Consider the following 15,220-nt stretch of genomic DNA (forward strand, 5'->3'; position numbering starts at 1 on the left):
GTTGCCAAGGCTAAGGAAAGAAGGAGTATTCACAAAGCAAACTTCATTAACAGCAGTTATCCCTAAGTAAACTATCAAAAACATTAGTGACAGCAGCAGCATAGGGCTTACGCACCAGTGCATACATCTATCAGCAAGGCCCAACTTACCAACCAGTTTACTCCCAAAGAATTCACTTATTTTGGTAGAGAGAGAGCCTTACAGATAAAAATCATTTCTACAAGTCAAAACTAATTAAAATCTAAATGAAATAAGCCCTGCCAATACCTACAGGTTTATTTCTTAATATCTTAGGCATTAAAAAGTCTGTAATTCTGAGAACCTACATTAATTTTCAGAGGAGGAAAGAAAGTAGACAACTATTACATAAACCAAAATTAAGGCATTTCAATTTTTCAACAGAGGTAGAAAAGTATTTATAGGGGGAAAAAAGCTTTGTTTATTGTAAAGTTAGATAAACTTAGGTATTAAATTGGCAACGAGTAAGAAACATACATAGCCCAGTATCGAACACAGTTCACACAGTTACCCTTGGCATAACTTACTGGGTTCTGTGATAAGGGTCTAAAATACTTCTAGGTTAAAATTTAATTTTTTCTTTATCTTTAGAGGAAATGCTGGTCCACTGCCATCAAAATGAGGGGAAATAAACGTTAATGTGTGTTTAGTTTCCATCTAAACTTTCTATTAAACAGCTCTAAAACTGTAAACACGTGCCTTATTTATAAAAGGACTTTTATATTAAAATTTAAAATAAAGTCTTTACAAAAGATCTAAATGGAACTTGCATTTACAAATTTGTTTAAAAGTGTCAGGATTACAAAACTGCTATTACCAACTATTGATATCAGTTATTCTAGGTAGATGACACATATTCTCCCTTCTTTTAAAGATGAAAACAAAATGGCCACATCAGTTTTTCTATTGTAAAAAAGCTATGAACTTGATAACAATCGTGCTATAGTCTCTTAATACCACGTTTGGTCCTTAAATCTTACTTGCCTAGGTATAAAATCTATTATTTTAAAAAGAAAAAAAAAAAAAGCAGATCCAGTGGGAGAAAGAATGTTTAATAAATGGTATTGAGACAAATAGCTATCTGTTTGGAATAAAAATAAAATTAGATCCTTAAATCTTGTACCATATAGAAAAATACATATTACTGATGGATTCAAGAGTAAAAAATAAAAATGTAAATATCCAAAATTCTACATACAATTTTAGGGGGTACACAGATTCTCTGAAGCCCACCCATAGATCCCAGATTATTATCTATAAGAGGAACCGTTAATTATAACCTCTATTAAAATCTCAATGCCAAATACTAGCTGTATTTAAGTCACATGCAACAAATGAAAATGAATGAACACATTAACTCATTGTTATAAGTTTATAAAATCTCCAAACTGGACTAGAAACAGAGAGGCATGTCAATACAAATGGACACTGACTTAAAAAAAAATACACCAATTTAAATAAGTTTGAATGCATACTGTACAAGTGTATCCATGTCTGTTAGCCTTTCAGAAATATAAAATCAGTTAAATCTGTAGTACTTAAAATTCAACATATGTAATGTTATTCTCAAACTTGATTAAATAAATACAAAGTTATGTTTAATATGAGTAACTGCAACATACTTAAACATCTAAACATATAATAGGAATTCTATATTAAAATGCAATACTTTCACCTGCATTAATCTCTTACACAATGAAAAAATACTTGCAGATAATTAGCATTAAGAATGCAAATATATTTTTACTGTGGAAGAAAAATTACAGTAATAAGGTTAGAAATTATATATCTGTATAATCTACAATGAAGCTGTAGATAGTCTACATTATGATATTCTATCTTAAAATGAAAACAATATTTAAGTTTACAACAAATTTACTCAAGGCAAAATATGTTTATTACAGAACAGGATCTTAAAGTAAGCAAGGCAACATGAGATCAACCATTTTAGTTTTTTAATGAAGTGTAGCTTTGAAATTGTAATAAAGGTGAACATAAATTCTAACATGCTCTTCTCTTCTTATAAATGGGATGATGTAGAAAAGCAAAGCTTCAATGTATAGGGATTGGAACCATCTGTAAAAAGTAAAAAACAGAGTTAATATTTCACTTCATCAAACTTTCAATATCACTTTGAAGTACCAGAGTAAATTATTTCACCTTTTTATACTAAATATAAAGAATACGGTGAATATAAAGCAGGAATATAAAGAAGTAAAACTGACCAGACTTGGTGGCTCACCTGAAGTCAGGAGTTCGAGACTAGCCTGGCTAGTAAGGCGAAACCCCTCTCTACTAAAAATACAAAAGTTAGCTTGGTGTGGTGGTGTGCGACTATAGTCCCAGCTACTCTGGAGGCTGAGGCAGAACTGCATGAACCTGGGTGGGAGATGGAAGTTGCAGCGAGCCGAGATTGTACCACTGCACTCCAGCCTGGGTGACAGAGTGGGGTGACAGAGTGAGACTCCGTCTCAAAAAAAAAAAAAAAAAGTAAAATTTCTAAGTAAGGTAAGGGGAAGATTTTTATTCATATTTACTGGAAGGTAAGCTCATGAAGGTAGACTTTATTGACTGCTACATTTCTATTGTTCTCAACACTGTCCGGCACTCAAATTTTTTTAGTGAACTGATCATTAAAGAATAAACAGTATCGGCCGGGCGTGGTGGCTCACGCCTGGGAGGCCAAGACGGGTGGATCATGAGGTTGGGAGATCAAGACCATCCTGGCTAACATGGTGAAATCCCGTCTCTACAAAAAATACAAAAAAACTAGCCGGGCATGGTGGCGGGCGCCTGTAGTCCCAGCCACTCAGGAGGCTGAGGCAGGAGAATGGTGTGAACCGGGGAGGCGGAGCTTGCAGTGAGCTGATTATCAGGCCGCTGCACTCCAGCCTGCACTCTAGCCTGAGGGACCGAGCAAGACTCAGTCTCAAAAAAACAAAACAAAACAAAAAAAAGAATAAATAGTATCAGGATTAAGCAGCAAAGTTCACATTGCAAAAATACTGCCAGCAGTTAACTCTCTATAAAAGTCAATTCAGGCCAGGCGCAGTGGCTCACGCTTGTAATCCCAGCACTTTGGGAGGCCGAAGTGGGCGGATCACGAGGTCAGGAGATCGAGACCATCCTGGCTAACACGCTGAAACCCTATCTCTACTAAAAATACAAAAAATTAGCCGGTCATGGTGGCAGGCGCCTGTAGTCCCAGCTACTCGGGAGGCTGAGGCAGAAGAATGGCATGAACCCAGGAGGCAGAGCTTGCAGTGAGCAGAGATCGCTCCAGCCTAGGCGACAGAGCGAGACTCCGCCTCAAAAAAAAAAAAAAAAAAAAAAGTCAATTCAAATTCAAATACAGTTTGGGAAGTAGGACAAAGCTGGAATGTACATGAAGACATCCGTGATCCCAAAAGGTTCCAGGAAATCTAGTATTAAATCTCTCTTCATCAATGGGGCATGTAAGTTTTGAAATTACTGGAAAAAAAAAAATTGGGTATACTTCACAAAAATATTTCTACTTTGCAAATTTTTCTTTCCTTTAATTTTTCAGACCAGGCAGAAAATAGCTTTTCCTCAACTGTATATATAAGAAACCAAAGCAAAGAACCGGTTTTGCTATCTTAATGTATCACAATTTTAGTATTAAAAGCTGTAGTTCATTAAAGAAAAAAAATTCCTGTAAGGGGAAAAGCATATGCATCAACAAGTGTGTACAAGACACTGCGAAGGATAAAAACATACATAACTGTCCCTATCTCCAAATAGTTTACAATTTATATACTATCTCTAATGTATTTCATATAACTTTAAAGCTTTTTAAAACTTTCTCTCAAAAATTAAGCCTGACTCACTACTTAATAACATTTCCCTTTTTTTTTTTAAACTAAAAGTAAAATGAGAAGAAAGGCGACATTGTGGCTTGTGCCTATAATCCCAGCAACTTGGGAGGCTGAGGCCAGAGGATTGCTTGAGGCCAGGAGTTCAAGACCACCAGCCTAGGCAATACAGCAGGACCCCCCATCTAAAAAATTTTTTTAAATAAATATACATCAATAAGCTGGGCGTAGTGTTGCACGCCTGTAGCCCCAGCTATTTGGGAGGCTGAGGTGGGAGGCTCACTTGAGCTCAGGGAAGTTGAGGCTGCAGTAGGCTGTGATTGCACCACTGCATTCCAGGCTAGGACATGAGCAAGACCCTGTCTCAAAAAAAAATAAAGTGTTTCTTACTTTTTATTAAGGAATTTTCAAACATACACAAAAATATAGATAGGTTTAATGAATCCCCACATACCTATCACTCAGCTTCAGTAATTGTCAATATTTGGCTGTCTTACTTTATCTACCTACCCTTCACACATAGTTTTGAAAGCCAGAATATTTCAAAGCAAATTTCAGATGTTATTCCACCCATAAATCATTCAGTGGTTTTTTTTCTCTTTTTTAAACCATCATTCATCACCACACCCAATAAGGTTCCCCTATTATTTAAATACCCTTTAGATCCAGGATCAAAGTAAATTACACAGCACAAAGTTTCAAAAATTAAACTTGAGTTTTCTCATGCCTGTAATCCCAGCACTTCAGGAGGCCGAGGTGGGCGGATCATGAAGTCCAGGAGTTTGAGACGAGCCTGGCCAACATGGTGAAACCCCGTCTCTACCAAAAATACAAAAATTAGCTGGGTGTGGTGGCAGGTGACTATAATCCCAGCTACTTGGAAAGCTGAGGCAGGAGAATTGCTTGAACCTGGGAGGCAGAGGTTGTAGTGAGCTGAGATTGTGCCACTGCACTACAGTCTGGGGGACAGAGTGAGACTCGTCTCAAAAAAAAAAAAGAGGCCATTGTTAGTATAATGGAGACAATAAACAAGCGGTAACAATTTCACTTGACACAAATTAAAACAGAATACCATTTTTAATCTATCATACTGGTAAAAACTGAGTATCTGACAACACTCAGTGTTGCTAAGAGTGCTGAGCAATGAACATTTTCATATACCACAGGTGGTAATGTAAACTGGTGCAACCTTTATAAAGTACAATCTAGCAACATTTTACCTAACTATAAATCTTCATGTCCTACACTACTGAAAAACTGTCCTAAAAACACACATTAGAAAGTGCAACTATTGATCAGTCGTGGTTGCTCACGTCTGTAATCCTAGCACTTTAGGAGGCTGAGGCAGAGCTCAGGATTTCAAGACCAGCCTGGGCAACACAGTGAGACCTTGTCTCTATTTAAAAAAAAAAAAAAAAAAAAAAATTAAAAACTAAAAAAAATTTAAAAATAAAAAAATGCAACTATAAGGATGTTTATATTATATTACAATAAAAGATAAAAACAAACAGAAGCAACCAGAGTGTTCATCAGTGGGGAGATACAGTAAATAAGACAAAACTGTGATACATCTCAATTATAAATAGCTATCCTGAAAATGCTTTAAAAAAGCAGCTTTGAATATGGTAATATAGAAATAGCTCCAAGATATATTAAGTGAAAACAGCAAGACATAGGCAAGTATGTACAGAAGAATCATTTTGTTTTTCTATTTTATTTTTTTGAGACGGAGTCTTGCTCTGTTGCCCAAGTTGGAGGGCAATGGCGTGATCTCGGCTCACTGCAACCTCACCTCCTGGGTTCAAGCAATTCTCCTGCCTCAGCCTCCCAAGTAGCTGAAACTACAAGTGTGTGCCACCACACCGGGTTAATTTTTTTTTTTTTTTTTTTTTTGTATTTTTAGTAGAGACAGGGTTTCGCCATGTTGGCCAGGCTGGTCTCAAACTCCTGACCTCAGACGATCCGCCTGCCTCAGTCTCCCCAAGTGCTGGAATTACAGGTGTGAGCCACAGGGCCCGGCCAAGTTTTAAAAATATATATAATTATATATACACACTAGGGAAGAAAAAAAGAATGAGACAAAAGGTTCGAGGTTGTAGAAAGCTTTAACTTTTCATTTTGTACCTTTATGTACTGTCTGAGTTTTCTAACCATATGCATGTATTGCTTTCCTCTAAAATGATCAATAGGGATTGTGGAAGTTATAGCTTGAAGGTGATTCCAACCTCCTGGTACTCCCACCTTGTATAGTCCCCTCTCACACTCACTGTACTATGTTTGGTCTCTGTGACCAAAAAAATTGTAATGTTAAGTGATGGTATGCCACTTCCAATGTTAGGTTATAAAAAACATTGTTGATTTATCTCTTGGATCACTCAGAGAGAAGTCAGCTACCATGAAAAGGCCAATGTGGCTTGACTGAGCCTGCACACAACAACATGAGTGCGCCTGGGGGTGGATCTTCTGGCTTCAGTCAAGCCCTGAGATTACTGCAGACTTAGATAACAGTTTGACTGCCAACTTCATGAGAGATCCTAAGCCTGAATCACCCAGCTGAAATGCACCCAAAATACTAACCCTCAGAAACAGTAAGATAATAAATGTTTGCTGTTTTAAGATGCTAAATTGTATGGCAATTTGTTGTACAGCAATAGATAACTAATACAGGAATTAATATGCCTTTTGTTTTCGTATTTATCTGTTATTTTTTAAGAAGCCTATTAAGTGTTATTTTTATATCACCATGAATGTTCTGTGAAGGTAACTTACTCGGGACTCTTATCTGATAGTGATTCAGTGCCGTCAGGGCTTCTACTGCATCAGTTTTACACTCCCATTCTAATAGCCCAGAAAGTGTTTTGGCTGAAGCTAAAACAAAAAAACACAAACTCAGTTATTATTACTTGCTTATCACCAACTTAACCAGAAAACTTTAAAAGAGGGACTGTTCACTTACGTTTTGCATCAAACACTTTATATTTGATAAATGTAAGAACTTCATGGTCATTACACAACTGCCAAAGAAAGTAAAACTTCATTAAAAATATAGCCAAAATAATATCCCATTATTACAGAAAGTAAACTTCATGGCAGAATTTAAGTTTCAATTCTGGAATGAATGGATTAAATCAAGTATGTTTTTACATACTTTCTCAAGTTGTACGAGAAAATCAATTAAAAACAGTAAAATTCTATAAATTATGTTAAGTAACTTAGTGCCGTACAATAAAATCACCGTTAACTAAAATACATATTCTCAGAGTTGACCAGGATTTATCTAGTGCTTAAGGTAGGGAGTAGAGTTCCAGAAAATCATTTATCTGAAGCATTTCTTACAATTCTTACTTAGCATTTTCTAAGTTAGGGGAAACAATATGGATAAAATTTTGTTGTGGGTGAGATTTAAAGACATGAATGTCTTTAAATAACTTTCTGAATGCAGGAGTAAGACGACCTCATTCTAATTCCAACTCTCAAAAGGACTGAACCACACATCAACAAAGACCAATCGAGGAATGGAGGCCAGAAAAGTACAACGGTCAAAGAATAAATTATCCGTACCAAGTAAATAAAATACTAATAATATCAAAAGCAAAAGAATGAGCAAGACGACTTCCAAATGAAGCCAAAACAGATTTTAAAATAGGAAATGGCAACATTCTATACACATTTGTATTTCAGTGCCTACCTTTGTGAAGGTCTCCTCTGTGACACACAATGGAACATTATAATAATGCAAAACACAGGAGGGTGGCTGGATTATATTCTTAGATGCTTGGCCAGCACTTGTAAAGCGATTATTTTTGCTCATTGCAAAATCTTTGTAGCTACTCGTACCATCCTCCAGCTCAAATATTTGACTTGGAACAACTGAATGTTGTTTAGACACGCTAAAGATTGGAAAGAAAAGACATACAAAAGTACTTTGTTAGATAAAAAGCAGCAAGTAGTCTCAGAATGCTGATATATTTTGCTTGCATAAATCTTAACCAAAAAAGGCATACATAGAGCTATTTAAATAGAGGATTTAGTTTGGGTTATAATCAATCACTCTTGTAGTTTAGACATCAATTAGAAAGAAAATCTATTAAATATATTCTCATATTAGAAAACTTTAACATAAAAACTTGCCCATTTTAACATGTTTTATCATCATAAAACTAAAAAACAGGTATAGCTAAGCAAAATCTCAGTGATATGACCCTAATCCTTATCTAAAATAACAATACTACAGCTGTTGTTTAAGATGTGCCCTCAGTTACATTAAAATATTCTCAAGTTGACATTAATGTCTCTAATAAAAAAGGATAAAGATTTAAAAATATTTTTAAAAATTTATCATTTAAGATAGATAATTACCAAACATTAAGTCTTTTCCCAAATAATTTGACATTATTAAGGTGTGTGACAGCTCTTTCTACAGCATACTCATCACCCATTTCTACCAGTGCTGTACCAGGAATGGTCTTCATAAATTTTACCTGTAAACACAAAATCCCAAAAAGGTGACCATTTAATTCCCTTTTACAGTAGCAGAATTTTTTAAAGACAATATGACCTAAGTGGTTTAACTAAAATACAGAAGATCACCTGGATTTTAACTATATTCTGCCATGTTATGAGATACCCTTAACTCTTATTAAAATTCAGTAGTTAAAAAGGAACACTATACTACTATTGTATAGCCCACTGAAGAACAGCACATTAATACATAATGTTATGTATTAATTATGTGATTTGAGGGCAATATACTTAACTTCTCTGAGCCATGGATTGTTGAAAATGTAGATAATACCATCTGGCAGGACTCATTAATATTTATTCTTTCAACAAATATTTATTAAGTGTCTAATATGTTTTGATAAGCACTGTGGTAGGTACTGGGGATTTAATGGTGAATGTTAACAGACATTATCTTCCTCAACCTTATATTCTAGTAGTTAAGTCAGAAATGTAAAAGTAAACAAATAGTAATTACAAACTATGTAGAATTCTATTAATGCAACAAACAAGATGCTATAAAAGAAATAATACAAAATAGCCTTGAGATAGCATGGTCACAGGAAGGCCTGTACAACGTAGGGGAATACATGTCATTTCAGGACAGTTTGGGCAGAGGCCATACTTACCCTCTTGTACTATTTCCAGTTTTAGAACATAATGCTGTAAGGGTTAGAAAGTGTAAAGTATGATATCATTCAGCATAGTGCTTAGTCTTGGGAAGTCCCTAAGTAGCTATTAAGTACAGTAGTTCCCCCTTATCTTTGAGGGATACATTCCAAGAACCCCAGTGGATGCCTAAAACTGCAGACAATGCCTGGCGCAGTGGCTCACACCTGTAATCCCAGCACTTTGAGAGGCCAAGGTGGGATGCTTGGTTGAGCCTAGGAGCTTGAGACCAGCCTAGGCAACATAGTTGAGACCCCATCTCTACAAAAAAAAAAATGCAAAAACCAGCTGGGCATGGTGGCACGCACCTGTAGTCCCAGCTACTCAGGAGGCTGAGGCAGGATTGCTTGTGCCCAAGAGCTAGAGGCTGCAGTAACCTATTACTGTGCCACTGCACTCCAGCCTGGGCGATAGAACGAGACCTTGTCTCAAAAGCAAACACACAAAAAAACTGCAGGGGAAGGGAAGGGAGGGGAGGGGAGGGGAGGGGGAGGGGGAGGCGGGTGGGAGGGGAGAGGGGAGGGGGGAGGGGGAGGGGGAAGGTAGGAGGGGAGGGGAGGCGGGAGGGGCAGGGAAGGGGGAGGGGGAAGGCGGGAGGGGGAGGGGGGAGGGGAGGGAGGGGAGGGGGAGGGGGGAGACAGCGAGACTGTCTCGAAAAGAGAAAAGAAAAAAGAGAAAAGAAAGGAGAAAAGAAAGGAGGGAAGAAAGGAAGAAAGGAAGGAAGGAAGGAAAGAAGGAAGGAGGGAGGGAGGGAGGGAGGGAGGGAGGGAGGGAGGGAGGGAAGGAAGGAGGGAAGAAAGGAAGAAAGGAAAAGAAAGGAAAGGAAAAGAAGACAGAGGTTAAGCATAGTATATACTATATATAAGCATAGCATATATATACTACACTTTTTCCTGTACATAGATACCTATGATAAAGTTTAATTTATAAATTAGGCACAGTAATAGACTAAAAAAAAATAAAACAAAAATTATAAATGATCTACTATAATAAAAATTATGTGAACATGCTCTCTCTCTCACAGAATCTTATTTTACTGTAGTCACCTATTGTTGGAGCAGTTAACAGTGAGTAACGGAAAGCAAAACTGTGGATAAGGGAGGCCTCCTGTATCAATGGCATAGATGACACCTTGAATGTATTTCCTTCTTATCTATTGACCTCTAAAGAATACTGAGAGTATATTTACACAACAAATGCAACATAGCATCTATTTCCATCACTTCAACTACCCACTTTAATAGGATATACTACACCTGTACTTGAACAAAACTCAGTTGTAACAGGATTTTTCAGCTTTATTTGAAATCTCTTGTCTTCTCATGGGCAAAATTCTCTCCCTTGATTTAATCCAATGACTATCTACAAATCTAATAGTGACTAAATATACACATTAAATATGTGGTTCTTGTATTGGTAAATCTTCAAAAGAAAGAAAAAATTAACTATATACGGATCTTTAAAGGATTATGATAGTTTGAGTTCAATGTACCACAGCCTATCATTTAAAATGTTTTAAAAACTTGGGAGATGTAGAGTGAAAGACACTAGAATTAGTCAAATAACATACAGAAAATCTAAGTTTCATTAGAAAAAGTAATTTGAGTTTCTAAATCATATGAGACAGTTTATAACACAAAAGACAAAGATCTACTAAAGATGTTGATTAAATTGCCTGATTCTGATTGTCTGCATATGTGAATAGCACAAAAAGAAAATATAAAGAAAGTTAAAATATACATTAAAGCCCATTTAATTATCAAACATGCAGTTCTCTCCACTTAACACTTGGGTCTAAGATAAAGTGTCTGTGTGAAAATAATACTTCTCCCAACGCTACTAAACCTATCCCATGTATTCTTGGCCAGTTACACAAGCGTAAGTATCCCATATGTTATCCCCCAGACCAAATGCGGAGTTTTCTTTTTTTTTTTCCTACTGTGATCAAATGGTTGACAAAATTCTTGTTTCAGAATTTTGAAGAGTTGCTTCCTTTGATCAAGGAGGCTTTAGAATTGATGAACTAAGAACTAAATGTACCAACTTTTCAAGCCATGTTCCCCTCCCACACAGTGACTCACATGCTGCAAGTACTTACTGTTGCAAAGAACACTAAAATCACTTAAAACAGGAAAAAAACACATTACTACAGTACTAAAACTCAAATTAGCAAGTGTATCAAACAACTGGTAACTTAGACTACCATTCACTTTCCTAGTTAAATTTTCCATGATTCTTTCAAAAACTATTTATCTCACATTTGTGAGAGATCAATAAATAAAATGTTGCAGATTTGGGGAAAACACAGTTATTTGATAATAAAGTTACAATTATTAAAGACCTCCAAAATATGTAAATTGCTAGACAGAAAGTTTTGGACACATTCTATCAAAGTGGGTCAGTTTCAAATACTGATTGGGCTAAATGCACATGGTTCCTCTGAAGATAATAGAACCCTGGCATTTAGGAGGCAAGTGCCTAAATTCTAGAACTCTTCTGAAATTCACAACTTCTGGCTAGGCTCTTAAGCTTGTTTTTATATATACCCTCCATGAAAGTAACTGTTCTTTCAACATGTTAAATGCTAGAATCTCTTTGAAATGAGATCACAAAAATATAGACTTCACGCCTCTCATACCATAGTGGTTGATTACTACTGCTTTAGACTTCTTTTTATATTGGTTATTTAAAAAATATTTGTAGTATCAACAACCTATACTTATTACTTACCAACAAAAAAACATTTTCCAGAGTTCTTATATAATGGATTTTTAGCTTATGTAGGTCATTACTGAAAGAACTTGGATATTCCTGATACAAGGAGAAGACACATATTTGCAGCCTTTTCAGAATTACTACTGAGTATCCTAGCAAAAGAATCTAATATAAAGAGAAACTTACCTTCTCAATATTTCCATATAAGCAGAATAGGTTGAAGACTCTTGAACAATTCATTTTTAGTTGATGTAATCCACTAACCATTACAACTGAACCAGAGGGATTTCCTCCATGCATGTAAGAGGAAGAAGCCTGCGGTAATGGATAAGCAACAAGCTCAGGTGTATCTCGAGAGCCCATTCTGTAACGACTTGGCAAAGGCAATAATGGACCATGGGATCCTATAAAAATGATCAAAATAAACAAATTAACTAACATATACATATACTTCTGTTTGTAAATACTTTAGGAGATATACTGCACCACACAAAAAATAAACTCTTAATATTAGCTAGTTTGATGTACAAAGAAAATTTAAATGTATGGATATTTCAGTATAACCCAAGGAAAATTAATAAAATTTGTATTCATTTGCACCAGATACAATATATATTGACCTATACCTGCATACACCAGGCTATGAGTTTATATTTTTAAAATATGATAGTTTAACAAAAAAGGCAATGGGGTGGGGGTTAAGAAAATGAATGTAAAATTTGGGGCCACTGTATATAAATTATACCTCAAATTTAAAAAATATCACACACTGGGTCCTATGGGGGGGGCAGGGATAGCATTAGGAGATATACCTAATGTAAATGACGAGTTAATGGGTACATACCTAATGTAAATGACGAGTTAATGGGTACAGCACACCAGCATGGCACATGTATACATATGTAACAAACCTACACATTGTGCACACGTACCCTAGAACTTAAAGTATAATAAAATAAATAAATAAATAATAAACCTCCTGCCAATGTCTTTTGGAGGAGTAATAATATTACATGTACAGTGAAATCTAGGAAGCTATCTCTATACAGATATACTAAAAAGAACTTCTTCAGTCCCACTGAAAAGTTGTTTCCTTGAATATATTTTACTGTGTACTTTCAGGTTGGTTATCTTATTCCTCTAATTCTAATTTAGGAAACTAAACCCTATATTTAGTTAATAACTCAACTACACACAGGTGTCTTATTACAACTTCCATTTTTTGAAACAGTATCAAAAACCCAGAAGGAAATAATGCCTGAGTACCTAAAACTATTTCAGCAGAAACACACACACAAATCTGTGTTTCTTACATTGAGAATCCTCATTAAGAATCAACTTGCTAACTTTAGAGTAGCTTTAAACAACTTTATCTGTTTTTCCCATCCACAATAAAAGTAACAAAAAATAAAGCGAGAGTATAGAATGAAAAGAAATGACGGTGGAGAAAACTGACACTCAAAGTAGGCATCGGGCACATTTTACAGCAATAAGAAGACAGAGAAACTCAAAAGCAGCAACTAAGATGGAGACATGCAGCTCAGAAACAGAAACCCTACACATCTTAGGTGCTCCTAAGTTAATTATAACAGAAGCATCGTCTGGGGTACATGCAAAGGTCCCCCTGATGTGCAAAACCAATCCAAAAACCCTAGTCCTTTCTCCATTTCTCAAGAACTAAAGAGTATGCAATGTCACTGAGTTGTACTTTTTGTAAATAAGACTAAGGGACAACTGTCATCTATCTACTAAGTGAATTACTAAGAACTACTAAATTTTGGTATTCATAACATACTATTAGAGCTTATGGTGGACTCCAATTTTCGGTATTCTAATAACAGCTGCCATTCATAACAACACAGTAACACTACCACCAAGCACACGCAAACTCAGTGTGAATTTCAGCAGTTTCAGGGAGGAATACTTTATCAATTTATCATCATCAGTGTCTCCTTAAATTGGTCATGGATTTCAACTACTCCTTTTATTGGCAACTGGTAGTTTAACAAAACAATCCAAATGAGCGACTGTTTAGTAATTACATATTTTAGCCTCTTAGACTGTTACACACACAACAAGATTCAAATATCAATTATTTTTATTCCTATCGCAAAAGTACATATACATACCACACTGCCTCCCCACCACCTACCATTTGCTTATACAGTAATGACACTTCACCATCATCACACTGAATTTTCTTTTTCATGGAAGTAAAAAGACACATGGTAGATAGGCAGTGGAAACTTTTACTCTATGTATAGTGGCTAAGGTCCAAAACCTCTGAGATCTACAGCCCTAACAACCAAAATCAGTCCAAAAGAATAACTAATGTTTATAATTATGACTTTGAACCATCATTATTAAATTACCTTATCTATACTACTTAAATTATTACCTATATTGTTTAAGAAAAATCAGAAGTCTTTTAAAAGTTTTCTATACTAAATTGATAATAGAAAGTCTGGGTGTTCAAAAAACTAATGCTTCAAATATTTAAAAAACTGATGTGGAAAAATAAATGGTATATTGACATCTTGAAGGCATTTTTCATCTTTTAAGCTTTAAAATCTTTGGTCTACAAACCATATCCAAAGATGCTACAAATTAATATACAAACTCTTCCTGAGCTTATAGCAAATAAATCTATATATCAATTTCTGCCACAGTTCAACTAAGAAAGCTTCTACAGCCGGGCGCGGTGGCTCAAGCCTGTAATCCCAGCACTTTGGGAGGCCGAGACGGGCGGATCACGAGGTCAGGAGATCGAGACCATCCTGGCTAACACGGTGAAACCCCGTCTCTACTAAAAATACAAAAAACTAGCCGGGCGAGGTGGCGGGCGCCTGTAGTCCCAGCTACTCCGGAGGCTGAGGCAGGAGAATGGCGTAAACCCGGGAGGCGGAGCTTGCAGTGAGCTGAGATCCGGCCACTGCACTCCAGTCCGGGCTACAGAGCAAGACTCCGTCTCAAAAAAAAAAAAAAAAAAAAAAAAAAAAAAAGAAAGCTTCTACCAGCTCATATCATTAAGTCTGGGCTTCCCAAATTAAAAGATGTAAAGAATTGTGATGATTCACATATATTTCATACTGCTATAATAAACCAATGAATAATAAACTTACTCTGATGGAATCTATGGGTCCTGAACCATAATTAACTCTTTCTATTCCCTTATAGGTCATCATATAGGAAAAGGAAAGGTAATCTATAAGGTGATTCCAAAATGCAAGTAAACCTGTTTTGCTGAACTGCTGATCTGAAGGGATACATTTGTGATTTGCAATATTTGTAAAAGGGCTCAATATCACTAGCACACATCCCCATCTTTGCTTTTTCCCCTATTACTCATCTTTCTTCACTTCTCTGCCTCTTTTTCACTCTCTTTCCTCCTATATCCCATTTTGCTTACTTTCCTAGAAAAGTAGAACAAATTAACCTCAGAGTTAAATATCTTAATGGAGACAGGTCAGAATGGATACCCCCCT

At 36.0% G+C, this 15,220-nt stretch overlaps 1 protein-coding gene across 2 annotated transcripts in view; it reads right to left on the reverse strand.

The window, feature by feature from the left end:
- Positions 1 to 1,376: 1,376 nt before the first annotated feature.
- HNRNPLL (heterogeneous nuclear ribonucleoprotein L like) overlaps positions 1,377 to 15,220 on the reverse strand; it is a 41,476-nt gene continuing 27,632 nt past the window's right edge. For both annotated transcript variants that reach the window (XM_073022930.1, XM_073022929.1), the window contains 6 exons: positions 11,922 to 12,139; positions 8,211 to 8,332; positions 7,540 to 7,741; positions 6,808 to 6,865; positions 6,621 to 6,719; positions 1,377 to 2,094 (listed from right to left, as the gene is read on the reverse strand). In XM_073022930.1, the coding sequence (XP_072879031.1) occupies positions 2,039 to 2,094; positions 6,621 to 6,719; positions 6,808 to 6,865; positions 7,540 to 7,741; positions 8,211 to 8,332; positions 11,922 to 12,139 (755 nt within the window). In that variant the 3' untranslated portion in view covers positions 1,377 to 2,038. The remainder of the gene's footprint in view (positions 2,095 to 6,620; positions 6,720 to 6,807; positions 6,866 to 7,539; positions 7,742 to 8,210; positions 8,333 to 11,921; positions 12,140 to 15,220) is intronic.

The sequence above is a fragment of the Chlorocebus sabaeus genome, chromosome 14 (assembly GCF_047675955.1).
Source record: "Chlorocebus sabaeus isolate Y175 chromosome 14, mChlSab1.0.hap1, whole genome shotgun sequence".
Lineage (NCBI taxonomy): Eukaryota > Metazoa > Chordata > Mammalia > Primates > Cercopithecidae > Chlorocebus > Chlorocebus sabaeus.